At 56.0% G+C, this 27,622-nt stretch overlaps 9 protein-coding genes across 9 annotated transcripts; 3 read left to right on the top strand and 6 right to left on the bottom strand.

Annotated features, from left to right (window-relative positions):
- Positions 1–638: 638 nt before the first annotated feature.
- Positions 639–1,251, top strand: PUNSTDRAFT_134870 (histone-fold-containing protein; the record flags this gene model as incomplete). The annotated part of the gene is made up of 4 exons (XM_007384383.1): positions 639–831; positions 887–991; positions 1,047–1,169; positions 1,223–1,251. 4 exons carry the CDS (start codon positions 639–641, stop codon positions 1,249–1,251), a joined length of 450 nt encoding a protein of 149 aa, XP_007384445.1.
- A 259-nt stretch (positions 1,252–1,510) lies between these two features.
- PUNSTDRAFT_52884 (uncharacterized protein) lies at positions 1,511–2,963 on the bottom strand. Its single transcript, XM_007384382.1, has 4 exons — positions 2,348–2,963; positions 2,165–2,290; positions 1,801–2,102; positions 1,511–1,723 (listed from the first exon to the last, which is right to left on the bottom strand). Exons 1-4 carry the CDS (start codon positions 2,867–2,869, stop codon positions 1,558–1,560), a joined length of 1,116 nt encoding a protein of 371 aa, XP_007384444.1. The 5' UTR covers positions 2,870–2,963; the 3' UTR covers positions 1,511–1,557.
- A 3,088-nt stretch (positions 2,964–6,051) lies between these two features.
- On the bottom strand, positions 6,052–6,886 carry PUNSTDRAFT_44984 (uncharacterized protein; the record flags this gene model as incomplete). The annotated part of the gene is made up of 3 exons (XM_007384381.1): positions 6,052–6,213; positions 6,273–6,336; positions 6,396–6,886. 3 exons carry the CDS (start codon positions 6,884–6,886, stop codon positions 6,052–6,054), a joined length of 717 nt encoding a protein of 238 aa, XP_007384443.1.
- Positions 6,887–8,194: 1,308 nt separating this feature from the next.
- PUNSTDRAFT_52883 (glycoside hydrolase) lies at positions 8,195–11,080 on the bottom strand. Its single transcript, XM_007384380.1, has 11 exons — positions 10,568–11,080; positions 10,354–10,507; positions 10,258–10,292; positions 10,151–10,199; positions 10,019–10,096; positions 9,816–9,958; positions 9,700–9,766; positions 9,416–9,618; positions 9,270–9,350; positions 8,722–9,199; positions 8,195–8,625 (listed from the first exon to the last, which is right to left on the bottom strand). The coding sequence occupies exons 1-11, from the start codon at positions 10,643–10,645 to the stop codon at positions 8,441–8,443; spliced, it is 1,551 nt and encodes a 516-aa protein (XP_007384442.1). The 5' UTR covers positions 10,646–11,080; the 3' UTR covers positions 8,195–8,440.
- A 499-nt stretch (positions 11,081–11,579) lies between these two features.
- Positions 11,580–13,368, bottom strand: PUNSTDRAFT_103360 (MFS general substrate transporter; the record flags this gene model as incomplete). Its single annotated transcript, XM_007384379.1, has 5 exons — positions 11,580–12,597; positions 12,655–12,706; positions 12,767–13,056; positions 13,119–13,219; positions 13,277–13,368. The coding sequence occupies 5 exons, from the start codon at positions 13,366–13,368 to the stop codon at positions 11,699–11,701; spliced, it is 1,434 nt and encodes a 477-aa protein (XP_007384441.1). The 3' UTR covers positions 11,580–11,698.
- An 805-nt stretch (positions 13,369–14,173) lies between these two features.
- Positions 14,174–15,068, top strand: PUNSTDRAFT_144060 (uncharacterized protein; the record flags this gene model as incomplete). The annotated part of the gene is made up of 3 exons (XM_007384378.1): positions 14,174–14,326; positions 14,393–14,564; positions 14,627–15,068. 3 exons carry the CDS (start codon positions 14,174–14,176, stop codon positions 15,049–15,051), a joined length of 750 nt encoding a protein of 249 aa, XP_007384440.1. The 3' UTR covers positions 15,052–15,068.
- Positions 15,069–15,274: 206 nt separating this feature from the next.
- Positions 15,275–16,856, bottom strand: PUNSTDRAFT_120822 (uncharacterized protein). Its single transcript, XM_007384377.1, has 6 exons — positions 16,647–16,856; positions 16,452–16,587; positions 15,965–16,400; positions 15,715–15,907; positions 15,540–15,659; positions 15,275–15,476 (listed from the first exon to the last, which is right to left on the bottom strand). Exons 1-6 carry the CDS (start codon positions 16,750–16,752, stop codon positions 15,355–15,357), a joined length of 1,113 nt encoding a protein of 370 aa, XP_007384439.1. The 5' UTR covers positions 16,753–16,856; the 3' UTR covers positions 15,275–15,354.
- Positions 16,857–20,480: 3,624 nt separating this feature from the next.
- On the bottom strand, positions 20,481–24,107 carry PUNSTDRAFT_87923 (uncharacterized protein). Its single transcript, XM_007384376.1, has 8 exons — positions 23,256–24,107; positions 23,002–23,199; positions 22,462–22,945; positions 21,759–22,405; positions 21,197–21,339; positions 21,017–21,134; positions 20,816–20,955; positions 20,481–20,755 (listed from the first exon to the last, which is right to left on the bottom strand). Exons 1-8 carry the CDS (start codon positions 24,030–24,032, stop codon positions 20,593–20,595), a joined length of 2,670 nt encoding a protein of 889 aa, XP_007384438.1. The 5' UTR covers positions 24,033–24,107; the 3' UTR covers positions 20,481–20,592.
- A 1,356-nt stretch (positions 24,108–25,463) lies between these two features.
- On the top strand, positions 25,464–27,430 carry PUNSTDRAFT_134863 (uncharacterized protein; the record flags this gene model as incomplete). Its single annotated transcript, XM_007384375.1, has 5 exons — positions 25,464–25,496; positions 25,558–25,728; positions 25,794–26,126; positions 26,188–26,970; positions 27,029–27,430. 5 exons carry the CDS (start codon positions 25,464–25,466, stop codon positions 27,428–27,430), a joined length of 1,722 nt encoding a protein of 573 aa, XP_007384437.1.
- Between the last annotated feature and the right edge of the window lie 192 nt (positions 27,431–27,622).

Here is a 27,622-nt window from a genome sequence, read left to right as displayed (position 1 = left end):
AAGCAACCCGAAGTCAAACACTGGTTCAATAAACGGATGTGAAGTCGACGTACCAGGAGCACCAGCACCGACGCGCTGGGCATAGTTGCCCTTCTTCAAGAGACGGTGAATACGGCCGACCGGGAATTGGAGACCAGCGCGAGCAGAGCGCGACTGCGTCTTGGCGTCGCCAGAGCCGGCCTTGCCAGAGGAAGATTTGCCAGCTTTGCCCTTTCCAGACTAGAAGGGTTCGCGTCTGAGTCAGCTCGAAGTCCTCGACGCGGACAGGCGAAGCGAATTACTTACCATTGTTGAGTGTAGGTTGAGGTTGGTGGAGAGGTAAGACAAGGGTGGGGTGGTACGGGGCAAAGAGACGTTGAACGGCGGAACGCTAGGAGACGAAGGGTTTTATAGGAGAAGGCAAGAGGGAAGACGCGTGCGTGACGTTAGAGTTTGCGCCGTTGATTTGAGTCAACAAGCGCGGGACGCGCCCATATCATCTCACGTGACTACTGCAAACAACGACAAAGGGCGATCCGTATATAAGCTGGACTCTGGCTTTCGACCTCGTCAACGCTACTCGTCCATCGCCCACCACCGACTCCTTGCCGGCACTATCAACACTCAACTCTCCTCGCCAACCCGCCCACTAAATCGCAATGGCCCCGAAACCCGCTTCTACTGCCGGCAAGGCTCCTGCCTCCACCTCCACCGCGTCTAAGGCGCCTGCCAAGACCACGGAGAAGAAGGCGGCGAAGAAGACCAGCAAGACGACCTCTGGCGACGGCGAGTCCAAGGACAAGAAGCGCCGTAAGGTCCGCAAGGAGACTTACTCGTCCTACATCTACAAGGGTGAGTTCGAACTACATGGTTTCGCGCGATATCGTGGCTGACTCAGATTGGATAGTGCTCAAGCAGGTGCATCCTGATACCGGTATCTCCAACAAGGCGATGGCTATCCTCAACTCCTTCGTCAACGACATCTTCGAGCGCATCGCAACCGAGGCATCCAGTACGTCCACTTGTGCACATGCACAGCCTGTATCCAAATTCAACTCTTCCTGCAGAGCTCGCTGCGTACTCGAAGAAGTCGACCATCTCATCGCGTGAGATCCAGACTTCGGTCCGCCTCATCCTCCCCGGTGAACTCGCGAAGCACGCCATCTCTGAGGGCACCAAGTCTGTAACCAGTACGTGTCGTGTCGCCCTCACGCGTCGATAGCATCTGACCGACACTTCGCAGAATTCTCGAGCGCTGCCTCGAAGCCATGAGTAGGCTCTACTCTGTAGCTCCTCGGGTGTGCATACCCACTATTCAGTACCGCGAGAGTTAGTCAAGCGGGCTGTGTCTTCTCGCATTCGGTTGCCTTTGTACTCGCTGTATTGTACCGTATTTTATTGATTTTTCTTTTCGCCATTTCTCTCAGTTTGGACGTCCAACCGGTGTGACCTCTGGAAATTATTCTGCGTGTCTTATCTCACTGTATGTCGAATCCGTTTTCGGACGACGTACGACGTGCGAAACGACACTGGAGTGGACAATGCGAACATTGTGGTGACATGTTGTCGTGCACAGTACTATACAAGTTTCAGTAGATCGCTCATTACACCCATCGCTGTCACCGCCGCCCCAGCACCCGCGCCTTGTACAATCAACGGTCGCGCGCCGTACCGTTCTGTGTGGAACATGATGATATTGTCTGAGCCGCCTAGGGAGGTAGCGAACGGGTGTGTTGTCGGATACCTGCGGCACACCACGTGAAGTCAACCTCGGCGTCCCTATAAGGCCAGATGATGTTGGGGTATGTATGTATGACTCACTGTACGAGATCGGCTTTGATCTCCCCGCTCGCGACGTCAATGACGCCGACGTATCGGAGCACCTTGCCCTCCTCCGCCGCCTGGCCCCGTGTCCTGTCGAAGTTGTCGTCCAGCTCGGGAAGGCGCTCGAGGAACTCGTCGCCGGTCGCGATGCCCTCAAGGTCGGGCGGGACGAGGGAGGTGATGGAGACGGATTGGTAACCGTCGGGCAGGGCGGCGCGAAGGGAGGGGATGAAGCGCGAGAGAATCGTCAGCTTGCGGGCGACGTCGGCGCCATTCAGGTCATCGCCGGGGTGGGGCTCCTATACGATACGGTAACGATGAGCTCTCTTGTCGGGACGCGGAGGAGGTTGGGGTGACGTACGGTGTAGCCCTTCTCTCGCGCGACTTTGACGACGGACGAGAACGAGGGCCCATCGGGCTTGCCGGTGGAGAACTCGTTGAAGATGTAGCTCATGGTCCCCGAGAAAACGCCCTCTATCTTCGAGACCTTTGCGAACGCATCGTCAACACTGACACATAGTAGAATTATAGCATGAAAACATGCCTTGTCCCCTGTAGCCACCAGATCCTTCAACGTTGAGATGATAGGCAAGCCGGCACCAACCGTCGCCTCGTTGAAGAACCTAGAACCGTTCTCGAGGCTCGCAGACAGGATTCGCTCATAGAGGGGCAACCCAGCCGAGAACGCCTTCTTGTTAGGCGTGATCACGTTGATCCCAGACTTCAAGAACTCGGGGTAAAACGCGGCAACCTCCTCGGAGGATGTGTTGTCCACGAGGATCACCCTGCGCCCGGGGGTGACGATCCCCGCTAGCTCCCGGTGTATATCGATGATGTTCGGCTTGACGCTCGACTGGGCAAGCTGCGCTTTCCAGTCCGACCCGGACTCAAACTTCAGCCCATCGGCCGCGAAGAGGTGGAGCTTGGATGAGGTGAGGGAGACGAGGTGGAAGTGGTTTGGCTTGGGGAAGCCCAGGAGCTGGTTGACGAACTCGCTGCCGACGAGGCCCGTCCCGACCACGGCGACGGCGATGTCGATGATGTCGCTGCTCGATGAGGACGCCATCCCGCGGTAGTGGACGTTCGAGTTATACGGAATGACTCGAGTAAATAATCGTAGTTGAATCCCCTGAATATTATTGTAGCGCCATAATCGATCGGAGCACGGTCGCCGATAGCACGAAATAACACGGTGGTTGCGCCTTCGGAGAGCCAGACAGAGTTTGCATGGGCGCCTAAACGTTCATCCTGCTCTCGTGTTCAGGCTCGTCCGTAACTCGAAACTCTGAGGATAATCAAGGGTTGCTCTAGAGCGCGTCGCTGCATGCGGAAACATGCCAGCTGTGTCGAAGAAGTTCAGAGCACGAGAGAGCCGGTCCTGAAATGGACTGGTGGGCTCTCTCACAACCATGTTTGATGCCACTGGACGCCAGCAAACTCCTTGGGTTCGATGTAACTTGCTCTATCTTTCGGACTCGCATCTTCCAACGCTATGTTCGTGTGTTCGGTCTTGGTCACCGTGAGTGAATACCAAGATACACCACGAGACATTCATCGCTGCCCGATTTACACGACCATATATTTACAGGGACACAGAGCATACGTGTGCTCTATAACCTATTTAGAGGCTGTATCACCATCTCCGACGATGTTTCCTGGTGGCGTTTGTTAAGATGAGAAGCACTCAAATCTTCCTCAGCTGTGCGCAAGATGGAACCGGAATATGATGATCAGAGCGTTGACGAATTCTCTGGGAATCGTAACTGTCTCCCGCATAGGCAGTTCCCTGGTCCTCGAGCGCAATCTGGACACACGCGTTACTCCATCAACGCAAAGTCCAAGTATACCGGGCGGCGTCGTGGCTGTGAATTATATGACACGGTTCGTACAAACCAAGACGCCATGTATGAAGTTCCGCTGTCGGACTATGGCGTTTTGCTGGATCTACAAAGACACGCGTACGTACCCGTCAAAAGCCACTGTGACAAAAGCAAGGTACTCTCCAAATTATTGCTGTTTTGTCTATCCCGTGCCGACGGTTTCCGTAACAAATTGCCAATCCACTTGGTCGCGATTTACTGCTTCCTGCCGGTATGGTCACCTACCCGCAAGCCACGGTTTCATCTCTAATGCTTGACACAAAGTGCTCAACCGGGGCTTACGCCATCAAACATCAGAGTCTTAGAGACTCATAACTGCTCCTGGCAATGACGGCGAGGGCGAGGTGCCGGCGGCAAGTATATCAAGGTTCATACCATCCCTTCAAGGGATGCTGTACATCGAGCGGGCGGACGTCCTACACTCACTCTCCCGTGCTACGGCAACTCATACACGACGGGATCAGATAAGCATCACGGTACGCGTTGTCTTTGTTAAGCTTTTGCCGATGCATTCAACCTCTTGACAACAGCCGTCCCCGGAGCTTCTAGCGCACTGGGCCGGTCTTCAAGACCCTTCCAGAGGCGAGGCGAGGACGCGCCGAGTCGGATCTTGCGGATGACTTTGCATGGGATCGTCATTCCGCCGCAGCATCTCTGACTGCATAGCGTACGTGGCACAGAATCCTCTTCCTACGCCTGGAGCTTCATTGAACAATTTCAAGGTTACGAATTGATAACTCCGCAGTTGGTGCAAAGGTTGGGGACACTCTCATGAGCCGATTTCGCCTCTTTCGAGTTTGTGGCACATCCGCGCTCTCACACCTGACGGAATACCGAAGATGTACTGCAGTACAACTCTTGATGCCGTAAGGAAGGTTCCGCAGCGGACCTTTGTTTCTCATCATGCGTTCTTGTGAATTCAGCCAGCGGTGGCGATGAATGTGAACGAGCGAGCCTCCATCTCGTGTACTTCGCAAGCAATGGTGCTCAGTCCATGTGGATGAGGCATAAACCCACACATAGAAAGGTACTATGATGAATCATCGCTCAGGTTGACGAGATAGCAATGCGCGATGATTTCGAGGTGTTTCACATATATTGTCCAAATTCGAAGTTCATCCGTCGTTATGGTGTCACAGGACCCAATACAGAAAAGGACAAGTGGTAGACGTCGACTCACTCAGTGATGGGGGGAGGAGGAAGTAAGGTTAGGGTTAGATCCTGGGCAGGGCGACAACGGAGCGGGCCGCCATAACCCCGTCAGACAACGACGAGGCAAGGAGGGCCCTGTCAACCTGTTCCGCGCACCTGGTCTTATATACATACGCACTCCCGTTTGAAATGCGCTACGCCGGCTGTGCGTCTCCGATGGAACGATGGAAAGATCAATCAGAAGGGAAGGCAAAGCCTCGATGCCATTTCATTCTCATGCGCACAGCCGAGCGCCGAAGATGGCGGAGCGTTTCCCGATCGTCCATCTGCGTCGTGTGAGCCCACCGCGCTGCGCATGCGCAATCGCAAGAGGGTTCCATGACTAATTTTTGACACACACCTCCACGGACAAGTACGTCTCATTTGCTGCGTAGCGCTATGAGACTGTTGACGGCGGCCCCCGATTGCTAATTCCCGGATAGGGATACGGCGAGACTCATACCGACTTACACGCATGTATGTGTCCCATGATTACCTAGCACTATCAACGAGGAGAGTGTCCGACTCGGATGCAACCCTAGACGTATCATTCCATCATAAATTATAACAATTGACAATGCGCACGGCGTGATGACCGGACACATCAGAACGAGAGTGAACCGCCGTCCAGAAGCGGAAGAGGATGCGCCGATCTGGGGGTGGAGCGCGATGGCACTGCAGGTGAGATCGGCACTCTATCGGGATACGGCACACGCACAGGAACCGAGAAACCAAGCGAGACAATACAAACGAGGGCATCGGGTATAACTTAGGACGTGCGGGAGGATCCGCCGCGAGCTTTGATTATTCCGCATCACGACCGAACTCTACATTACTCAGGCTGCGTCAGGCAGAGTAATAGAGTGCGCTTCGGCAGATGGGATAATCACCCTCTAAGACCGATTCGGAATGACATCTCGACTGAGTGGGGACAACGAGGGAAACGATGCCGATGGGTCGCTCGATCCCGACCGTGTACGCGATGCAAAAAAAAAAAAAAAAACGGATAGCAATTGAGAGATGAGGACTGGAACGATGGCTATGGCTACATTGGAGTGATACTGCTATCCTAATACTATCCTACTGACTACGCTAATGCTATGGCTACTCTACACTACGAACTACATACGGGCGTGGTCGTGAAACGGAAGCGGAAAGCGCGCCTGCGCACAAGCCTCTAATCGATATTGCGGCCGCTTTGTAGTACGAAGGCGCCGAGGACGATAGCGGGCAGGAGGCCGCCGGTGATAGCGTCGTAGCTGATCTCGAGGGAGACCATGTTGTGCGATTTGTGCACTCTCGCGACTTGTGTCGATTGGAATGTGCCAGGGAGCATGAGCTAAAGGGTCGATGTGTCGGTCAGCCGCCTTGTTATAGGAGTCATGATGCCGGACGTACGATGAGATCTCGTCCGGCGGGTTTCCAGACGTATTGTACGCCGTCAATGATCATCGTTCTATGACTGCAGACCATTTGTTGAGCATCCGCGTCATTCGAAGCGACGGTGCAGACGAGACTCACGTTCGATCGCTCGATAGCGGTAGCCATTTACCGGCGCGTTGCCGCGGTACGAGGGAACGCACTTCGACGATAGGGCGCGAATGCCAGTCGACGATGCCGACGGGCTTGCCGGTACTGCTGTCCGACAGCGTCGTGAGCAGTCCACCTGAGGACACCTCGGAGTGCACGCGATAGTAGTTCATCGAATGGGGGCCGACGACGGTGCAGTTCAATATTGTGTCCTGGAAGGACGCGAAGTGGAAGGTAACGGAGAGCGGCGTGCTCTTGTAGGCGGATAACGTGGGAGATGAGCCGGGTGAAGACGCCGGAGAAGAGTACGGTGAAGAGTACGGTGAGGAATACGGCGAAGTGTAGGGTGATCCCCATTGCGAGTCGGAGTCGGGAGGTGTCACAACCATGGAGGGGAGTGCACCTGCGACGGAGGGCGGGATGCCACTGCGGGAGGTCTGTGACCATGCCGCAAAGGGATTGACGTGCGTAGTTATCGACATTGCGACAAGGAGGAACTTGGTTGGGGATTTAAGAGAGTTGCGAAGTCTCGATGTTGGCGAGGAGACCACGTTGAGCGCAAAATCCTCAGCATTTTATAGAGAGCTCGCGCGAAAGCGGCCTAGCGAGGGCGCTGATCTAGATTGGAGGCCGGTTGACATCGTCGCCGCGGCGGGAACTTCTCAAGGTACGGCAACGGAAGGTCCGTTTGTGCGTCAATCTTCGAGAGGGTTTGTTCCGGGCTACGCGCGGAGGCGCAGAAGTGACACAGCATGCCGCGAGGCGCAGGAGGTAGATGGGATCGGGTGGGGTCCGAAAGTGATCGTTGCATCAAGGGTCATGGTGGTGGGAGAGGGCGAGAGAGACTCAGAGACGGTTCGAGCGATGGCGGTGTTCTGGTGGAAGCCTAAACAGCGCGTTTTCGGTTGGGTTTGCCGTTCCAGGCGCAAAATCCCGGCAGCGCTCGATCTTGTCATCGACCGAAAGCGAGATAGGGCGAGGTTCCGTGATGGCACGCCTTCCGATACCGTTCGACATTTGATATGGAGGTGCCTCGCCTCGGAGAAAGGGCTCTGATTGGGAGCAAACATGGGGGAGGAGGCGTCATACGGTCGCGACCGTGTGTTCGCAGAACATTCCTGGCGTTCCAACAGTGCCCGAAGTTATTGCTGATGATCAAGACGTGAGGATCCAAGCACCATCTATAGTATGGTCAACGCGTTCCACCGGCAGATACGGAGATGGGGTAAGGGCGCGGGTGAAGCGGGTAGCGGCCAAGGCTGTGCCGTATCTCCGTGTGATGGCTGGGCAAGATCTGATCGGGAGGACTTGTATATAAGCCCTCGACAGACGACCGCTCTCTTTGGGGTCGGCCTCGCGCTACATCCCCCACTATATTGACGTCCGGTAGTTCCTCCTGTATGAGGATTTACCGGATTGAACGTCGTATAACTATTGCCTTTCCATAAGGCACCCTTGGAGGTGTTTTGACATTTTTTTTTCAAGACCTCCGAGGAAACGCTTTGCGATGTCACAATGCAGTCGTAACCCTAACCCCAAATGCACTTCCGTACGGTGACGTCGGTCTGCGTGATGGCTTTGCTTTGCTCAAAAAAATCAGAGTTATCGATTCATCGCCTGTTCTAGTGTGCAAAGGGCATAGATATATCCGCTCTGTAGTAACAAGCAATGGCGATGACGTTTGTCCATCTGGCCTTGCTCTTATCCCTTGTCGCGTTGCAGGACGCTGCGGCGTGGCTGATACTAAACAACAGCTGTGGAGACTTCACGCTCAGCACGGACGATATCTCGGATACGATAGTGACTGTGCAAACACCCAGACAGGAGAGAAACCCGAACATCCTGATCTATACGAGTGAATCTACACCGAACCTTACAACGAAAGACCCAAAAACGATGCGACGTCCCCCGTACGTGCACCTCATCCCAAACGAATGATTCAACCCCCTTGATCAATGAATTGAATGAATGAGCGACTGTAGCCAGGGACTATGCCCTGTCCTGTCCTGTTTTCTCCTGCGTCACTTCACTTTGATCTAGACGTGACGACGGCGTTGCTGATGGTGCCTCCGGTGCACGGTCGAGGACCGGCGCGACGGCGCGCCGTCGGGCGCGGCGTACCACGTCAGGGTAGTCACCCCGACGGGGAACGTGTACTGCGCCTGCGATCCCCTGAACTTGATGACCGTGTCCATGGGCGTTCCCGCACCCGCGTCGTTCCCTGCACAACGAAACACCCGTCAGCCACACACCTAACTAACCCCTTGCGTCGCGAGAAGAGGGACAGGAAAAGGGGAGCGGAGTGGAGTGCACGCACAGTTCATGACGACGAGCGAGTACCGCAAAAAGTCGGCCGAGTTCGCGCGGCCGGTTACGTACGCGCCGACGCGGAGCAAGCCCGTATCGACCGTGCTCGCCACGCGCTTCGCGACGGGGCCCCCGTTATCCTTCGGGATCGTCGCCTTGCTCGCATGCGCCGCCGCAAAGAACTCGGTGTTGAGCACGTAGCTCCCGTCGGCGTTGACGGTGACGACGGGGCGGCATCCGGCGCCGGCGCACGAGTCGGTGCCGGGGAGGATCGGGCCGCCCGATGCGTCGCCGGCGAGGGACCAGAAGAGTCCCGAGGACGAGCCGTGCTCCTGCGAGCCGAGGATGATGTTGTCCATGTTGAACTTGAGGTCGGACCAGAAGTCGGAGCCGATCGTGCCTGCGCATTCGGTGAAGTAAACCTCTTTGTTCGGGTGGGCGGATATGAAGGAGCCCTGTTGGTCGACCGTGCCGGCGTAGCAGTGGAACTAATGATGCGGAACAATAACGTGAGAATGGAGAAGGGGGGATCAGGGAAGAGAGGGTGTGGCGACGCACCGAGGCGCCGGCGAAGACGTTCGGCGAGTTGTCGACGACTTGTACAGGATAGTTTGCCGCGTCGATCCAGTTGTGCTCATACTGAGTATGTGATCATTGATTAGCGAACTGCCCGTCGAAAGACGTTATGATCAGCCGACACGTACCCCGATAATCTTGGTCGCGGTGAAACCGTTCGTGTCAAGCAACGATCGCAGGGAAGTCGCGACCTTCGCCTCGAGGTCCGCGGCCATCGTGGCCGTTGGGTACGTCGTGTCCCCGTTCTCGGGCTCGTTCTGGATGGAGACCGCGAACGCGGTGACGCCCTTGGATTGCCAGCCTTGCAGGGCCTTTAGTATGTAGTTCGCGTCTGAACACAGCAGCATATGGGGAAAATTCCGTCAGTCGGTGCTACAGAAGTTCGCATGCATGCTGGTGAAAAAAGTCGTACATGTGTCGATGAATTCGGTCTTGAGCGAACCACCTTTCATCGAGCCGCTGTCCTTCATCCAACCCGGCTGTTGCGAAGGTGAGCTCCGCATTTTATGAGATGGACGCGAGACGTACGGGACTCCACGGGACGAAGTGGACTTTGATCGCGCTGTTGATGGCCATGATGTCGCTGACGACAGAGAACACCTCGGAGGGCGCCGCGTCGATGGTGAACTTGCTGAGCGACGTGTCGCCTTCCGTGTCGTCGTAGCTGTAAACTGTGAGGGTGATAATCCTCGCCGTGAGATCACAGCCAAAAAGACTGAATCGTTGCGTACTAGATGCTGAGAAGTCAGAGGCACCGAGCGGGATTCGGAGGTAGGAGAGTCCGGCGTTCTCGAAGTTGGCATCCGTGGCTGAAGTTGGACCATGAGTTTGATGGGTTCGTAGAGGTCACGGATGGCACGCACCGTCAAAGAGCTTGTTCAAGAGCGTATTGTAGTTTCCCGCATTGGACGACTGTGACACATATGCTAGTCAGGTGATACGGCACGCATATATACGGTAAAAAAAGTACCTTGAGCCCGTTCAGCGTAGTCGCTGCAGAGTCGGCTGTACGACAAAGGTCATCATATTCCCGATTAGGAAAACTCGTCAGAAGGAGGAGACTGACTGAGGGTAGCGCCGAAACCGTGAATGATTTGCGACACGCTCGAATCGTCTACTGAGATCGTGGCAGCTCCGCTTTTGGCCGACGTGTCGAAGTTGATAGGTGGGTCCTGTGCCTTGTATTGGAGCAGCTGAGACTTGTCTTCCGTGGTTGTCCACTTGAGCCAGGCAAATCATCAACACGCGGTGGCAACACTAGCAGGAAGGAATGAACTCACCACGTCGAAGATCTGCTGGGCCGAGGCGAGGCGCGTACCAAGGCAGATGACTGCCAGATGGAAGGAACAGAAACGCATTATAGCGAGGATATTACGATCGACAACAGATTGTTCAGCCGCGCTGTCTGCACACACACGCAACGCGACCAGCGCGCGAACCCTAGGGGAGAACGGCGAAGGAAGGGGGACGGGGAAAGGGGGGAAGAGAGAGACTCAAGAATCAACAACGCTCGCGTTCAAAATTGATGATGGACTGGCCGAGTTGGGCCACCGAATGCCCATGCATGGCCGGGCAACGCAACGAGAGCCACGTGCGGATCATCAGGAGCTGGTGGCCGCCGCCGGACCATATATTCTAGTGATCGTCCCGGCGCTGGTGTACCTGGCTGTCGGAGTCGCAGCATGGAGAGATGGAAACCCCTTCGGGTGAACGTTCCCAGTATCGTCGCGAACGGGTTACCGGTAATATCCGTACGTCGCGATGCAGTCGTTCCCAGCAAGCTAATTCGTGAAGGAGACCAATCCGCGAGGCATGCAGACGGTGGATGAAGGAGACGAGCACGCCATGATCTGCAACATTGGCAACGGATCAGGGCCACTTGCCACGTGTCGCCTCGGGCCACAAGCTCAGGGGAGATTGAAGCGTAAGGTTTCAGACCACTCTGAGACCATGTATCAGATTAGAACGACGACCACGTATACAAGCTTATGAACGGCATAGATGCTAGCTACGCCGCCCTGCCCCGTCTCCTACCTTCGAGCCCAACATCGCCGACGGAACAAAGCCTCGTTGTCGACTGCTTCCTAGACACCGAGCATTGCTATCAAAACGCCGATAAACACCACGTATCGCGCCGAGATCCCGAAGGATGCATACCAAAGCATCATGTTGCTGATCATGACTGCGAGTTACTGGGACCGAGATGTCCCACCGGTCCTCCATCTCTTGCCCCAAATTTCACATGCCAGGACGGGGACAACGCTCGCTCCAGTCAACGCCGCCAGAATCCCCGTGAACTTCGCGTCGCCCAAACGCTCCGCCGCGCCCGCCGCGTAAAATGGCACCGTGAAGCCGAAGACCTAACCACAGGAGCAAAATGTATCAGCAAATACCGTCGCGGCAAGGCAAATCTAAGCCCAGAGGAATGAACTACGGCGAAAGCAAGTCCATGCAGCAGGAGAGCCACGACTAGAGCCCGCCATGACAGCGATCGCCAAATCGACAAACAGAAAACACGAGCATGAGCCCTTTGAGTAATAGTAACTGACCTGCCTGACCACGAGCACGAATGTCGCCACCGCGGCCGCGTCCTCCTTGTACGTTTCGAGACAATACGCATACACCGGCGTCGTCACGAGCTGCAGCCCGAAATACGCGATCCCGCCGCCAACGTCGGGCGTCACGTTCCACCTCCCCTCCTTCGCCTGCTGCAACCTCACCCCCCAAATCACGAGCCCGACCGCAGCCAACACAAAGCCCGGATAACTCGCCGGCAGCCTCATCTCCGGCTCCCGAGCTCCCCCAGCTTTCGCGGATCGCCAGCGCACGAGCCGGTCGCTGCCGTACCCGGCCACCTGCTCCCCGAGCACGGCACCGATCACGAGCGCGACGAACTGGAGCCCGACCTGCGCCGCGTCCAGCCCAAACTTGGCTCCAAAGAACTGCGGCACGAGCACGGTGAGCAGCACCCCCGCGTACGCGAACGCGACGCTGTACGCGATCGTGCAGAGCAGCACGGGCGGGCGCAGGGCCATCCGGAAGGGCCGCACGAACTCGGCCGGGCGGAGCGGCCGCGGGTCGATGCGACGGAATCGGACGTAGGCTGACCATGTCTGACCGGAGCCGGTGGACGGCGTGGTCAGGGTATCGGAGGAGCCAGATGCTGGCAGGTTATCGGGTGTACGCGACGGCCGCATGTAGAGCGTTTCGGGCCCGAAGAATAAGTAGCCGAAAAAGAGGGCGAGGCTGAGGATCGCGAGAAGGTAGAACAGCCAGTGCCATCCTTTGTTCTGCACGATGAAGCCTCCAACTACGGAGAATGCGAATTAGCGTCTGACGTTGCGAATACGACGAGAGTGGCACTCACGCAAAGGTCCAAGGGGCGGGCCGATGGTCACCAGCAACGTCCATACCCCCATCTGGTAAATACAGTCGATGAGACCCCCCGGCCGATACCATGAGTGGGACAGAAAGCACACCTTCTGTCCAATCTCGTGCTGGAAAAACACCTCTTTGACCGTCGCGGCTCCGATAGCCAAAGGAGGGCTGACGCAGATCGCCTGAAACACCCTCGTCGTCATCAGCGTGCCGTACGAGCGGCAATACGCGCCACCGAGGGTGCACGCGGCGCTGGCGATGCTCGAGAAGAGGTAGAGCGGCCTACGACCATAGCGCGCGGACAGGGGGCCCCATAGCACCGGGCTGACGCCGAGGAAAACGATGTGAACCGCGGTTAAGTAAGATGCCCGAGTCACCGAGACGTCGAATTCTGCGAGAATTGTCGCGAACATGTCAGCGGACGAGGCGAACGGTGATATGAGTAACGCGAACCTTGCGCGAAGTTGAAGTAGGCGGGGATGATGATGGCCGACGAGAAGATGGCCAGGAAGGCGTGGAAGGACACGAGGAATAGGACTACGTGCTTTCGCCACCTGAATAATGAAAGCATTGAAGACTTGGTCAGGAAGGCGGATAAAGGCCGCACGTACGAAGGCCAATTCAGCGGATCATCTGGACCATCTGCAGGCAGCGGTACGAGGTCAACCCGTCCATGACGATGATACACCTTGTCAAGCCCCATGCTCTTGACATCTTCGTCAATCGCCGACTCCGGCTTCTCGACCTGCATGGTGGATAGGATAGTCAGGTCGATAGAAGGCTCGTACTGAAGCGCGTTTGCATACCTGTTTGTCCCATTTAAAGCTACAGAACGAGAGCAGGACCACCGGCGGCCAGGATGTCGTGAGATACGCGATCGCCGTTTTACGCCTCAGAGCGCGCAGAAGCGCAAGAATGGCCTCTCCAGACCGGTGTGTATCTCAGAAGCCTGAGGTACTGTGACCGCAACGAAGACATCGCTCGCTACCACCATCGTTTCGAACACGCCCTGAACGTCTCCAGAGCTATTCTGAGGTAGGTCCTGAGAACAAGCTTAGCAAGGAGCCCCATTGGGCGTCGTAAAGTCTGGCGTGTGCTCCTTGGAGAAGGTCAAGACGTCTTCAGCGATTGGATGCGATAGAGAGCAGTAAAGTGCATCTTCTGCGAGTCATCCGTGAGAAGACACACAAGTCTAGCAATTACTTGTCATGTAATACGCCCAGGACGAGGCCGTATAGAGGTCGTCGACGAAAACTCGCGAAGGGCGCGTGCGCGGGGGAACTGCACTGCCTGCTCTTCCCGCAACCAACCTCGTCGTCTTCAACATCCCGGTATGCTGAATCAAATGTTGAACAGACATAGGCCGTTTGTCCTGGTAGAACGACCTTGGCGGTTCTCCCTGGCAGGTGTCATATTCGGACATGTGTCCAGGGTACCGTACTTGAACTTCGGGCATTCTGACCTCTGGCCTTATTACACCCTGCACATACCGCACACTACACCAAACTATGGTCCGCTATTCAACATTATCACTGATATCTCTGGCTATCCTCGCCGCCCCTGCTCCGGTTTTGGGTTGTGAGGGTGAATGTATCGTCGGCATCACCAACGCCTTTCTCAGCAACTACACCAGACCCATCCAAACGGTCTTCCAGTATATGGTATGCCCTCAAATCGGCAATTTTGACTCACACATCGTCGCCACTCGCCTAATTCATCTATTTCAGGCGGATCAGATCAGCGACATGATCCCGGATTACGCTCGCGCTGAGAACGTGCTCGAATACCTCGAGCCCATCCTCGACACCTACAGCCTGAACGCGTACGCAGGGATGGAAACCGCCATCTTCCCGCACTATTTCCACGGGAAGTGCCAGCAGGACGGCGTTGACCCCCCTGGTCAGTATCCAATATCTCTGAATTTGGATGAATCGCGCCATTGATCGTCGCAATACACATAGGCTGCCCGAACCCGGACTGTCCCGTCGTATGCGGCACGCCGGGCTCGCTCGTCCACTTCTACCCCACGCTGCGCTTCATCGCCTTCAACCAGACGCGACATATCCTCCGTGACGTCTCGCAGTCTCACACCGACGCCTACGCCAAGGTGGAGGCAGCTATCGTCAACGACGCCACTACGCCCCCGCGGCAACTCGTCAGATCGCGTTTCATGTCACCGGCAGCGGCGCGCAGCTCGGAAGCCGCGATGTCGCGGATCCTGAAGAAGCGCGCGCAGGAGGTGAAGGCACAGCTTCGGGCTGTGCTGGACAGCAGCTGGTCGCTCCTCGAGAAGCAGTGTGGCGGGACGGGCACGGGCGTGACCAACGGGCTCACGTCGTGCAGTTGGGAGAAGGAGATGAAGGAGTACATCTTGTCGTTCCCTTGATAAGCCTCATTGACCACCCGTCATAATGAAGTTCACACCTGCATTGTACACCCTAGCATTGTTATCCTGTATCCGTAGCTTTCCGTTGCAACATGAAGGATATTCGCGTTATCGAGCGCACATCCGATCTCACTTCAGTTGACTGCTTGCTTCGCGCGTATATGATGGATTGTTCTACTCCTGCTACTTCGGAAGAACGCTAAAAATACATGTGTGGGCTACTGTGTAACAAGACATCCGATAGAGGCTTTGAGAGCCTAGGACTAAGCAAGCTATGAGACGCATTGGTGAACGCGAGACGCTTTACACGGCGTCGAGACTGTGAGGGTCATCGCTCCGAAGCATTCGCAAGGTTTCTCGTGCAGCAAAGTCCTGCGCGGCCTTCTTCGTGCTGCCTTCGCCCCTACCATGGGCCTCGCCATCGACTGTACGATCCCAGAATCAGTCTCGATCTCGAAATGAGGAGGTAATCCACTGAATCAACTAACCATACCAATTTGCTATCCATTGCGGCGCATGATCTGGCCCTGTTCGATCTGCTTCCCATTTGAGGTTGGCAGTATGGCCGTCCCGTTGTTGCATGTACTCGTACAGTTGTGAGATGGCGGCTGGCAATGTGGTTGTCAGCAGCGGGTCCGCTACCAGCCGCACACGACAGCTCACAGATATTCAAACCATCAGAGCGAGTGCCGGTCATGATGTCCTCCCGAGCGGTGAGGCGTCTATCGCCACCCTCAAGCCTCACAGTCTGCGATACCCGTGAGGGCCGGTTGAGAAATCTCTTCACGTACGCGAGAATCCCGAAGGCAGACGCGGCGCTCTTGAGTGGAAACAAGGTGGTGAGCAAGGCGATAGCCTAAGAACAACACACGTCAGTGCGTAACTTGACAAATGAGGAACAAGGTTATCAAACCTGGCCCCAGCCCATGCTCAGATCTTCGGGCTGCACATGGTTGTACAATCTGAGAAGCTCGGTGTTGAGGAGGAAGCTTAGGAAGACCAGGGCGGAAACGATCTTCCATACGTGGTGCCGAGCGCGATTGGCATGGTTCGCTCGGAACAAAGAAGTCGTGTAGCTCCCTATGGCCAGGGCGAGGGCAAAGAGCAACAACTCCCGCCCTTTATCGAAGAGCTTGACACCAATGAACAGCGAGAGCATGATCTCGGAGTTGCATTGCGCGTTAGACCCGAATGAGGCCGCGGTGAACAATATGATGGCTAGTGTGGCGAAGACGATGAAAGATTGGGCAGCTGAGACCTTCGACCGACGGCCGCTTGACGTGACTGTATGAGAGACTTGATGGCTGACGAACAAGGCGCTGCCAAGCAGGTAACAGATCACCAGACCGCTAGATGGCATCGTCAACATGGTTCAAGCTCCCAGATCTTGGCACACTCACTCATAAAGCGAGATCGTCGAGTTCGGCACAAAACCCATAATCAACGTCACCGCGCAATACAGCATGTTGGTTATCTCGAGCGATAAAATCGCCTCGTCGAAGTCCTCTGCGTGTTTGGCCCATTGTGCACGTATCACTGCGATCGGACGTCAGCCACGCGCTATGCAACACCATCGAGGACACGGGACAACTTACGAAGTAGAAAGCATTGCAAGTAAAACGCGACCCTGACTCCTATCCCGCTAATGTCGGTATTGGGGTTCGGGCGCGGGTCACAGCCAGACGCTGCCAAGTTGTCCATGACTAGGACTCGTTGGTGAAGGCGAGACGTGGTCAGTCGCCCGGACTATCCATTTGAAGGGGAGAATAAGGAAGCCCACTGGCAGTGCAGGCTGGGAACAACGCCTGGCGTCGACAGCATGTAGACAAAGTTGTGGGTCCTGGTCGCAAGGTCGAGTAGTACATTGGCCGTTGCTGTGTATCGTCGGCTTCATTCCTCGAGCATCACGTGTAGTAGAAGGTTGTAGCGTGTACGGTAACAACGTATACAGCCGCGACACCCCGTTCAACGTGCGATGCTTTGGGAGAGGCAATGTCCGTAACTGGCTCGCATGGGCGACCAAACCTCCACGGTGCACAGCGGAAGTACACGGTGGAGGCCTGGTCTTGGATGATTCTCGGGTACAATGCTTCGAAACCAAAATCATCTCAATGAGAACCACAGCCTTCACTTCAAGGTCTATTGCACTATCGCGGAGTTCGTCATCCACGCCGCGGGAGCTGCACAAGCTATCGAGCTCCGTGCAGTGCTGGCCAGACTTGGGCGATAACGCTGTGACTCCCTGTAGTCATGATCAATGCCTGGCAGAAGTGCGTGTTCGTGATCTGGAACCAGAAGCTTGAAGCTTCGGATGCACATGCACATTTTCAGGTTGTAACTAGGTTCTGGGTCATACTATACACCCATTATATTGCCTAGAAGGACAACGTCATAATAGTTCTTCGATCAAAGAGTGGGAGGTTCAGTATGGGTACATATTGCTCATGTTGTCGCCCTCAGCAGCCCGTAGTAGACGAGGCTATTCGAGCCCAGCCACGTTGGATGTGCACCTAATAGCACTGAGAGAGTCTTTCGTGCAACTTATACCAGAGATCTCTTGTTGTGTTAAGAGAAAGGTAGGAGGACAAGGAACCATTTGCGGTTACTTAACTTGTTCACGCAACCCGGAGCTGTGCGGGATTCACCATGAAATTTATCGCAAATATGCGTTTGCACATCTGTGTCATAGAGAGTCCAGGGAGCTTTGATATCAGCAAGGCTCCAGACGTGATTAATGTTGAACGGGATCTACCTACCTACCTCACGCTCCAAGTCGGCCCTTTTTCTCGGATCAGACTTTTCCAACGGCGGTGTGCAGGCTTCTGATTGTAACAGGAATGTCGATGAGCGAGTTGCTCTTCTTCTGAAACGGATCACGGTACACAGAACCTGTATGTACGTAGTATCACTGCGCTCGACTCATGCGCCGAGCCATAACTCAGGCATGCACGACAACACGATTTGGCCCGGCGAGCTCGCGAAAGCTTTGCACAAGCTGTGTCTCCAGCTCACTAATGTCTGTAATGATCATCTGTAGCATACTCCTCCGGCGTAGAAGGGTCTGCCAAGCAGTGATCATATCGTTTGACGGCGTGTAGACACCGAGACAGAGCACTATTCGCTGCAGTGCAGGCAACATCCCGATGGTGTCTCCGCCATGTCCTTGTATGGATGAAAGGAGTAAAGGGATGACTATAGCGCAAGTGTCCCCGTAGTCGAGGCGCAATTCTGTTGCGCGGTGGCTACGTGTGATGATGTCCGTGGCGAGTGCCATCGAATGAGCGACGCTAATGTCCGAGAGGTCAAGGCACAGAGTCTCGATGTTGTCGAGTGGTATAGTGCGGGCAACATTGGCGATGATTTCTATCCACTTTCCTGCCACCTGTACGCGAAGCAATGCCGCTTGAGAACCTTCCGAGTACGCAGCGAGTTCGAAATGCGTCTCATCTGCAAACCTGTGATCCTGCCCGAAGGCCAGACGTCGTACCGAGGCGCCTCCACTTCGACATGCGCAGTGATTTACGAGCATTTTCATCAGCGGAGCAGAACTGCACGGCGTGTCCGTGACATGCTGATGCAAACCGATGAACACCGAAGCAGTGGGTGGGAGGTTGATACAGCCCAGCCAAGGAGAGATATGCGACCCGGGGCCAGACAACTCTAGAGATTCCAACCGATCTAGTGTGACAACGCTTCCGTGAGTACTGTGTCGTCAATGAGCGCCGGCCATGTTATCTTTAACGCCAATCTTCGCAGCGAAGGCATGGCTTTGAGGGCCATGACCAGTTGCGATCCACTAGGGAACGAATCTGCAGGTACATAATCAAGCTCCAGGGTGGTCAAACCACCAACCAGCGTAACACAGTGCATCATGTCCCACGTGAAGGATGGACCGGAGATGGACAAATCACGGAGTAAAGGCGCGTGAAGGCCGAGAAAGTTGTCTGGAAGACGAACTCCAGATCTCGTCATCACTGAGCATTGGCGGATGAGGTGAGCGGGGACTGAAAGTAATTGGATATGCTGCATGTCGAACTCCGGGTTATGCAGGGTGAGGAATCGTATGCAATCCAAATGGTGTAGTGCGGCGGCCTCTGCCTCAAAGTGAGGCCTGACCCAATGAGCCATATTGGGATGATAGAATTGGAGAGGGCCTCTTTTCGACCTCAACAAGAACACGGTTGCGGCTTGAGCGGAGGGAGCGGATGCGATCGAACAACGCCTCTATCTCGCGGTCAATCCGGTCGCGTGCGGAACTGCTATGCATGTTTTCACATGGGTTAGAGGAGCAGCAGGGGATACGACGTCTGACACTCACTTTGTATCCATATCCAGATACTTCCTCCACTCGAAGTTGACTTGTCGAGGTTAATGTTAACAGATATCTTCGAATATGCTTGATATGCTGGTGCCTAGATTCTATGCGCAAAATCACCGCAGTACAATCGCGAGGAGAAGGCGAAGACTCGAAAAGTTGGGTGGGTGATGGTGAGTGTGGCCGATGTCCGACGCGCATAAGTAGTATACTATATGAGATCGTCTCTTCGGCCAGATGGTCTCTTCGGCCAGTCACTGACACGTCACATCTCCGCGCTGATGTCCCATCAGAAACTTTGGTACTCCGCTCGGGGTGGCCGACTCGTCCTCGACAGACGATTTTTCGTACGATGTCTGAAGCTCACGTTCTATTATGAAGGATGTAAGCTACAGTAACAGCAACAATTTACAGCTAGCCGTGAGTAAGAACATAATCCGAATGAGTATCGTGGTGATTAAGAGTCAAGGTCGTCAACAAGCATGTTTGAATCAGAACTCCCCGGGCAATCATGCGAGGCTTCATCAGATGTTGGGTCGAGAGATGTCAGATGCGATGTGGAATCGGGGCAGGCTCTTTGCGCAGAGCGTCGGGAAGACTTGAAAAGGCCTGCAAACCGGTTGAGCTTGCTCTCGAACAGCGAGTCTGTCGTACTTTGATGCTGTCGTCCAATTCGGATAGTGTGTGCTCCGCTGCGTTTCTGGGTTCGATCTGCACCCATTGGCAGAGCAATACTGACATGAAAATGAGTGAATACTTGTCTGTCGTCGCGTTGCCTGACGCGTTGCGACGCGTTCAGTGTTTGAACTCCGGCCGGCTGTCATCCGGCATTGTCGGCACCACATCACACAGCGTGACTCGACCGACATTGTCTACCTCAACTTTGAGCAGTGTAACTCGCTATATTATGCTCTCAAAACAATTGAAAACACAGTATATTGGGACAGTCAAAGAATGAAGTCGAACTGTGCCGTGGAACGTGAGATATAGCAGGGTGGCCGATTCGACGATGTGGCCGAAGTGATGATCTCATATAGTAGTAGTCTCGCAATCGTGACCACCAGGCTCATACTACGCGGCTTCGAGCCTCAGGCCTCAGCCCAAATAAGTAGGCAAAATTTTTCAAGTTTGGTCAAACATAACCACAGTAGGTAGGCTACAACCTGCAATCTATACAGGAACGATAACAAATGCGACAGAAGAACGACACCCTGATGAACGGATAATCAAGCCCTCTTCAGCCATCCCACTTCAAGTCCACACATCACGCGCACGCTCTCGGGATAGGCGCCGCTGCTCTCCTTGAGCATGGCCGCTAACCGGCGGCAGACGCTCATCGGATAAAAGAGGTGCTCTGCCTGCGGAAAGCCCGGATACTTGTCCAAAATGCTGTCATAGCCCGAAGGTCAGCATCCTGCGCGAAACAGTAGACCAGGAGAAATAACGCACGCAGGCAGTTCTGCGGGATCTGTGTTGGGTCCGAGGATCTTCCAGAGGGTTTTCGCAGCTCGGAGGGTGCCGCTGCGAGGGATGAGGTACTGCGCGGGCGTGGTGTACGCGAGGCGGATGCTTGGTTTGAATAACCATATCTATCCACGTCATACGTCGAGTCGATAACACGGGCGGCAATATACAAGGCATGGAACGTACCAGCAGACGTGGCCGTTCATCCTCTTCGTCGAAGATAACGAATCGATAGGTCGCGTGGGCTTGGACCAGCTCCACCATGTCCTCTACGATGAAGGCCGAGAGCGGAACCTGCGACAGACTGCAATGAAGTCCAACCAATCAGTCCATCAGAATCGGAAAGATTGGGGAACGATAACATACTTCGCCTTGCTGCTTACGGGTCGTATGGCATATTTGGCCAAGCGATACGTGACAGACAGCGTGCCGTCCTCCGTTCGGTTGTCCTTACACCGCCCAGCGACAGCCCCGCATAGACACCTGACTAGCCGCCAATCCTCGCCTCTCTGTAATAAGCAAGAGGTTGTTAGGGTCCGTACGTCACAGGACGATGAGCGATAGAAATCAGAACAGAGAAAATCACGCCAAAATTGCGCATGTGCCCTCGCAGGTAGCTCCCGAGGCATGAGCCTCACCACTCGAGAGTTGTCTGTGCAAGCAGCGCAACGCGTTCACACGCGCTGGTCAATCTTGGACGCATTGTATCAGCCAATGAAGCATCCACCGTCCTAGGAGCCCGGCAAGGGCGCCGCCGCGCAGAACCAACGAGGGCTCCGCGCAGCAGCGGAACCCAACCTCGGCGGCAAAGGGGGAGTACGCCACCGGTAGGAGACCCGGCGCTGGCCTTCTTTTCGTCCAAAGGCAACAACAAATTGAATGGAGACGGAGAAGAGAAAAGCGAGGTTGGCGTGAACGCAACACCTACCTTTGGCTCGTCTGCCGCCGCGAGGTTCGTCTTGACTATGCAACCATCGTCAAACAAGACATAGCTACCACCGACGAGCGCCTCGCCCGGATGCGGCCATATGCCCTTCCCGTGCCGCACGACCTGCTCATTGAGCTTCTGCGTGGTATGACACATCCACGCGTCAACGAGTTCCGCCCAGTGCTCCGATGGCAAGTCGCGATACTCGCAGCCCGCTCGCGCAGGCGCGACGAGTGGGAGCGAGCAGGACGCGCAAATGAACGACGTCGGTTGCGCGTCGGTCAGTTGCTGTGCGTCCAAAAGCGGCGGGCGATCGTGCTCCGACTGAGGCTGCAACGTGCCCTCAAATCCAGGGGAGGACGGCGCACTAGACCCATATGTGGGTATCTTGACCTCGTAATGCGTGCTCTGCACAAGCACATCGCGCTCGCCCGGGCGTACGCGTACGGGCAACGCGAGCGGCGCGCTCGTGCGGTCGCCGCAGCGGAACACAAGCCGTTCGCGCTCGGCATCACCGCCGACGCCGGAAGCGAGCAGGACTTGCGCCGTAACGTTCTTCCCGGGCACAACGTTCGCAACGCTCGCGAAGACGAGGACATGTTGGAGATTTTCGTGGTGCTCCGCGACGTAGGTCACCTCCAGGCCCGCTGAAACACCCAAGTTAGCCCCCCGATGAGTGGATACGCGATTTGGTTGAACCGACCTTGAAGGCCCTGTGCGAGCGACGGCATTGCTACCTCCTTCCCGCTTGACGACTTGGGCCGCGACTTCTTCGACCCTTTCCGCGACAGAGACCGCTCCTTCTCCTTCTCCGCGCTTCCGGGCGTCCCCGGCCGCGAGCTCTCCCGCGACAGCAGCCACGCCAAAGGCGGCGCACTCAAACTTCGGCTCCGCGAAGACGATGGCCGTTTCGTCGCCTCCTCCGTCGCGATTTGCTGCTCACTCCTGCTGGTACTGGCAACGAGCCCCGGCGGCACGGGCTGGCGGATGAATTCGGGCAGCGTGAGCATCGCCTCCGGGTCCGCATCTAATTCACGCTGCAGCTCAGCGGGGATCGCCTCGCGCATGAACTCAGGAAGCGTGAGCAGCGCATGCGGGTCCCGCTGTCGCTCCCGGCGCTCGGCGTCCTGGTCGTGCAGCCTCCGAGCATCGGAGTGTTGTGCGAGGTGGTTAACGAAGGTTTCTTTCTGCAGAGACGGCCTGTATTAGCCCAATCTGAGGAAAGGAGGGTTGAGAGAGTCACCTGTTGCAACGCTCGCTGTTTGGATCGTTCAAGCTGTGCCTCCATCCCGCCGGGGCCCTTGAGCACGACCGCCTGGTCGACCAGCTTGCGTTCAGACGCGCGCCCGAGCATGTCGAGCAGACGTTGAAGGTCTTGAATATCCTCCTCATTCTTCGCACCCGCGTCCTCGCCCATCATCGCCCGCGCCTTAGATTTCGTCTGGCGTAGACTCGTTAGTGATGTAGAAACGTTTGACGAGCGAATTAGCAACTCACCTTTGACGCAGAGGCCGAAGAGGAGGAAGAGGGAAAGCCGGTCGTCCGCGCTCGCTCGAGTTGTGCGCGCTTGTCGCTCCGAAGCTCGACGCGCTGATTGTGCAGTTGCGGGCAGACGTCGTACAGGCGGTCGATAGCGCTCGTGACCGCGTCCAGATCCATCCGCATCTTCTCGTCCCCACCGGCGCCCCGGACGCTGCTCGTCTCCGCCCATCCCGAATGCTTGTGCTCCGATTTTTGCACGGAGTACATCGAGCCCTCGTACTCGGGCGGGAGCTCGTCGTCCCCGAAGCCGTGATCGTAATCGTACTCGGGGGGAAGGTGGTTGCCGACAACGCCTTCGAGACCGGGCGGGCGTCGCCGCGCCGCGCAGAGGTCGAGCACGGTCTCTAGGTCTTGCTCTACGTTGGACCATAGCAGCGCGCTCTGTACGTGGCGTTGAGGGGACAGGATCCCGCTCACGGACGTGGTGGATGTGGAACGCTCCATCTGCAGGTCACTGACGGTGCGCGAGAGCGTGTCAAACGGATTCTCCGATTGATGTGGCATGTTATGCGTGGAGGCAAGATCGGCGGGGCCCGGCGTCGACAGTGGAGTGGAGAGCGACGTGTCGACGTCCGTAAGGCGGTCGAGGTTGCTGAGCACGGAGAGCAGCGTGCGGGCGAGGGTCGCGTCTGCGAGTCGCAGTGCCGTCGATACCCTTCCGTCTTGGACCTGCCACTCGATTTCGCGGATGAGCTGCGAGTCGCTGGCCTCCGCCGGCGGCCGTTCTGTCATCTGCGGTTCATTCGCCGCGTCCGGTCCTGCGCTCGCACGCCGCCGTAGCTCCAGCGCAAGGGTGCGTAGCGATGCATTGGTAGCGGTCTGAGTGCTCGTGGTTGATTGAGGATATAAGGGGATGGTCGGAGGATGGGTGGAAACAGAGAAGAGGTCTGAAAGGGCAGTGATACAAGACTGCTGCAGCGCCGTTATGGAGGGTAGGATTTGCTGATGAGCGCACGAGTCATCAGCACCATCGCAGGAATACGCACATATGCAGTGCAAAAATTCAGACCCGACTTACTCGGTGTTGGGAAATAGAGCTGGGGCCTTCCTCGCGATCCTGGCCGGACGCGTCGACGAACACATTTTCGTCGTGTTCGCTCGATCCTTGCACGCGTGCGTTTTGCGACTCGCTTGCCGCGACGCTGAGCAATGGTGATCGTATACTGTCGACCGGGAACGGCGCGGGAACGGTCGCAGTGAGATCTACGAGTGCGGGTTGATCATGAGAGCCTCGTGCACGCTGTTCCTCGGGTCGTGCGCGCGTTAGCGTCGCCATGTCTCTTCTCCCGGAGAGTCGAGGAGGATACCAGCGTGGTGTCTCGCAGCGAGACGACGGACCTATGGACGAAGATTTAAACAGGCGGGAGGGACGAAGGGGTCACGCCCGTCGTTGATGACGGTGCTAAAGTCGGATTCACACAGCCTTGAAACTCATCTCCGACGAACACCTTCACGATGTCGATGGGTACCATCTCACCGCCAGCTATCTTGTGCAATGATCTCGTTTCCTTGCTGCATCTGTCGCGGGAGACGCTCACCCTAACTCGTCGCGAACTCCAGGAGTAGACTAAGCTCTCATGTTTTGGTCGTTGTCAAGGCTCGCTCGTTGTGCGTACATACTCGCGCATACACCTGCACAATTGGTCACATATTCAGCGTGCCATCTGATATCAGTCCACCTACTATGAGGTGCCAGTCATGGAGCTGTATGGCCCGAAGATAATGCATTGGCCATCTTGCCTTCTCAACCTTGTTCTCAAGAAGGACCGAATCTTGAATCATGCGGAATCGCTAGCCCGGACACAACGCACCCTGAACCATATGGCATCACCCGGAGTCGATTGATGCCGACGCACTAGTCGGAGGGTTATTCGCAATCAAAGCCGAAATTAGGGAATTGCAACGCCGGCAAGGTACGCATCACATCTCTTCACCCAACGCCCTTCTTCACGACTCCCTAGCTCAGTAATACCTCAGACAATGCAACGACACCACACGAAGCAGTACTAGAATGAATATCTATTGCTTTGCATTGCACCAATGCCACATCCTGCTCCAGGCCACCCTTCGAAGCATGGCGAGACGATAAATACGTTGTGGAAGACACGGAAATGAACTCGCGTTGATACCCACACGCGAACTGGCCTCAGCGGCCTACTGGCAATGAACGCGAGATTGACGTCCGCACCCGAGTCGGTACGCATGCCTGTTCGCCCGTGCTTGTACCCAGAAACTCGTTGCTTAAGTGATATACCAGCCCGCATCGGGCGCCAAACCGACGCTCACACAAGGTGCGGCTGCACAGACGCGACGTCCGCAAGCGGCCGTCACGCAATCAAGTGCACCATCCAGAACCCAACCCGATGGCCGCCAAACGGAAACGTCTCCGAAATTCGAGACGTGCGAAAAGGTTCAAGACGCTCCGACGGTATGCCCAACCTACCTACGGGCTCGATCTCAGACATGGCGGGCTCATGCACCGACCCCCTGTAGCCTGTCCCATCCACGATTGCAATTCCCAACGCAAGCCATGAGCAGGGCATCCGTACACTCGCTCAGTCCGATCGCGGCGAGATGGACATTTCCACCCGATCTCTTCCAAGCGATCCGGTTAGCACCCTCATGACTGCGCATCCTGCGAGCGTGCTGTCCGGTCCCAGCATCTCGGCTGCCCAGTCCGGTCCCAGCTCGAGGGTTGGAGCCGATGCGCAACATATCATCTCGCGTCAAACCATGATGTCGTTGCCGTCTGTCGCAAAGCTTGACGTTACCTATCGCAGCCAACCAAACATGGAAGTAGATCTCCGTGAACCTGAGCTCCAAATGGTACACGCTGTCGTTCTTTCTAAGTAGGCATTGTGACTCACTCGCCTTCGACTTGCTATAGTCTCCTGCGGACAGCACCAAACCAACTATCCCGAAGTTGGACGTCATACGTTTACGGCCCCGTCCCGAGCAAGTTCGGACCGAGGGAGCAGCCGTCAGACCCCAACGTGACCGCCAGTCACCTGCTACCCCCACGAGTCCACTCGGAGACGCCCGCTCGCGTGTCAACAGCCAGCGGCGTGCGCCATCGAGTAGGATCGATGTCGTCTCGCTGAACAGACGGGCGTCCATATCCTCGCCGAGGCAGAGGAGGGCGTCGATCATCACCAGATCCAGATCCACCAGCGAGAATGGAACGGCGCAGCCCCTGTCGATGTACCCGCTGAGACAGGCTGTTCAATGTCCGGAAGGATTAGGCTGGTCGCCATTTGCTACCGAAACGACCATTGACAAACCGGCCCTCGTTGAACGCGATGCTTCGAAGCAAGCCAAGCCTGCTGGCAATGACATGGAGGTGGTCACCCAGTTTGACTGCGTTCCGAAGATCGCAACCGTGTTTGCCCGCGCTAAAGGCTCACAGCCCGATCCAAACGCCATTGAATCAGCAGCCCTACGCTCGTCAACGCCAGAAGTAGCCCTCGCGCAACAAACCGTTCCCCAACCGGCCCCCACGAAGTCAGTCGTAGTAAAACCGGTCCCCACAGAGCCTGCTACCGCAGAAGCGGTCCTTGCTGCCGCCACAATACGAACATCCGCAGCTCTAGCAGCTCCGAGCCTGGAGGCCCACGTCCAAAAGTACTTCGACATCCTTTCCTCGCGGACGCGCATCGTCGAATCTCAACCGGTATGTCGAAAATCATGAAGAACATTCCACTTCTTGGCTCACCTCCTTTCGCACTAAGGAAAAACTCACGACCCTCTTCTATACGTCAGCGTTCAGCCATGCTCCCGGCTGCGAATACGCCGTCCGCATATTTCGTGATCCGACGATGCCTGGCCTTTGGGCGCTTGATTTTTATTCCATTCGCGAGCGCCGGGTTGTCAACTCCTCGCGGCTCGGATACGAGATCTGGCCGGATATCAATCTCGAAGACCCCGACGACCTGAGATTTCCTGCGCGACTCGTACCCATGCAGGCGACCGTAGGCTATCGCTACGAGGACATCCCAGAGGGCTGGGAGCGGTTGTATGCCCGGCTTGGTGCGGAGCTAAAGGTAATCCGGCGTAGGGAGTGGAAGAAGCCGGTCTTGCGGTTCCGTCTGCCGACGGTATATAACATCGAAGCCCTAGTTCGTACCCTATGAAATCAACGCGAGTTTCTCTCGCGCCTCTTTCTGGAAAAGTAGGTCCTAGGCCCCAAGGACGTCTATTAATCTCAACCGTCAAATCGTGTCACTTAGTAAATACGCTGTGGTAGCAAGTCTAACGAAGGAGAATGGTATACATGTATTTCGCGGACTGTTCTAGGCTGTACATGAATGCCCCGGGCTCATGTT

This window comes from Punctularia strigosozonata (genome assembly GCF_000264995.1).
Source record: "Punctularia strigosozonata HHB-11173 SS5 unplaced genomic scaffold PUNSTscaffold_7, whole genome shotgun sequence".
In the NCBI taxonomy this organism is placed as follows: domain Eukaryota; kingdom Fungi; phylum Basidiomycota; class Agaricomycetes; order Corticiales; family Punctulariaceae; genus Punctularia; species Punctularia strigosozonata.
Note: the sequence above shows the minus strand (reverse complement) of the source record. Positions and strands in the feature narration are given on the sequence as shown.

Bases quoted from the DNA above. Each gene is read 5' to 3' on its own strand.
- PUNSTDRAFT_52884 (XM_007384382.1), bottom strand. From the start codon at position 2,869: ATGGCGTCCTCATCGAGCAGCGACATCATCGACATCGCCGTCGCCGTG. The intron at 2,103-2,164 runs GTACGTCACCCC...CGTATCGTATAG, and splicing joins CGCGAGAGAAGGGCTACACC to GAGCCCCACCCCGGCGATGA. The intron at 1,724-1,800 runs GTGAGTCATACA...GGTGTGCCGCAG, and splicing joins ATCAAAGCCGATCTCGTACA to GTATCCGACAACACACCCGT.
- PUNSTDRAFT_52883 (XM_007384380.1), bottom strand. From the start codon at position 10,645: ATGCGTTTCTGTTCCTTCCATCTGGCAGTCATCTGCCTTGGTACGCGC. The intron at 10,293-10,353 runs GTCAGTCTCCTC...TTTGTCGTACAG, and splicing joins CGGTTTCGGCGCTACCCTCA to CCGACTCTGCAGCGACTACG. The intron at 9,200-9,269 runs GTGCGTCGCCAC...CCGCATCATTAG, and splicing joins ACGTCTTCGCCGGCGCCTCG to TTCCACTGCTACGCCGGCAC.
- PUNSTDRAFT_120822 (XM_007384377.1), bottom strand. From the start codon at position 16,752: ATGGACAACTTGGCAGCGTCTGGCTGTGACCCGCGCCCGAACCCCAAT. The intron at 15,660-15,714 runs GTGAGCTGTCGT...CCACATTGCCAG, and splicing joins CTCTGATGGTTTGAATATCT to CCGCCATCTCACAACTGTAC. The intron at 15,477-15,539 runs GTTAGTTGATTC...GGGATCGTACAG, and splicing joins ATGGATAGCAAATTGGTATG to TCGATGGCGAGGCCCATGGT.
- PUNSTDRAFT_87923 (XM_007384376.1), bottom strand. From the start codon at position 24,032: ATGACAGAACGGCCGCCGGCGGAGGCCAGCGACTCGCAGCTCATCCGC. The intron at 23,200-23,255 runs GTGAGTTGCTAA...AGTCTACGCCAG, and splicing joins CTTCGGCCTCTGCGTCAAAG to ACGAAATCTAAGGCGCGGGC. The intron at 21,340-21,758 runs GTAGGTGTTGCG...TGCTTATTACAG, and splicing joins CGGCGGCAGACGAGCCAAAG to AGAGGCGAGGATTGGCGGCT.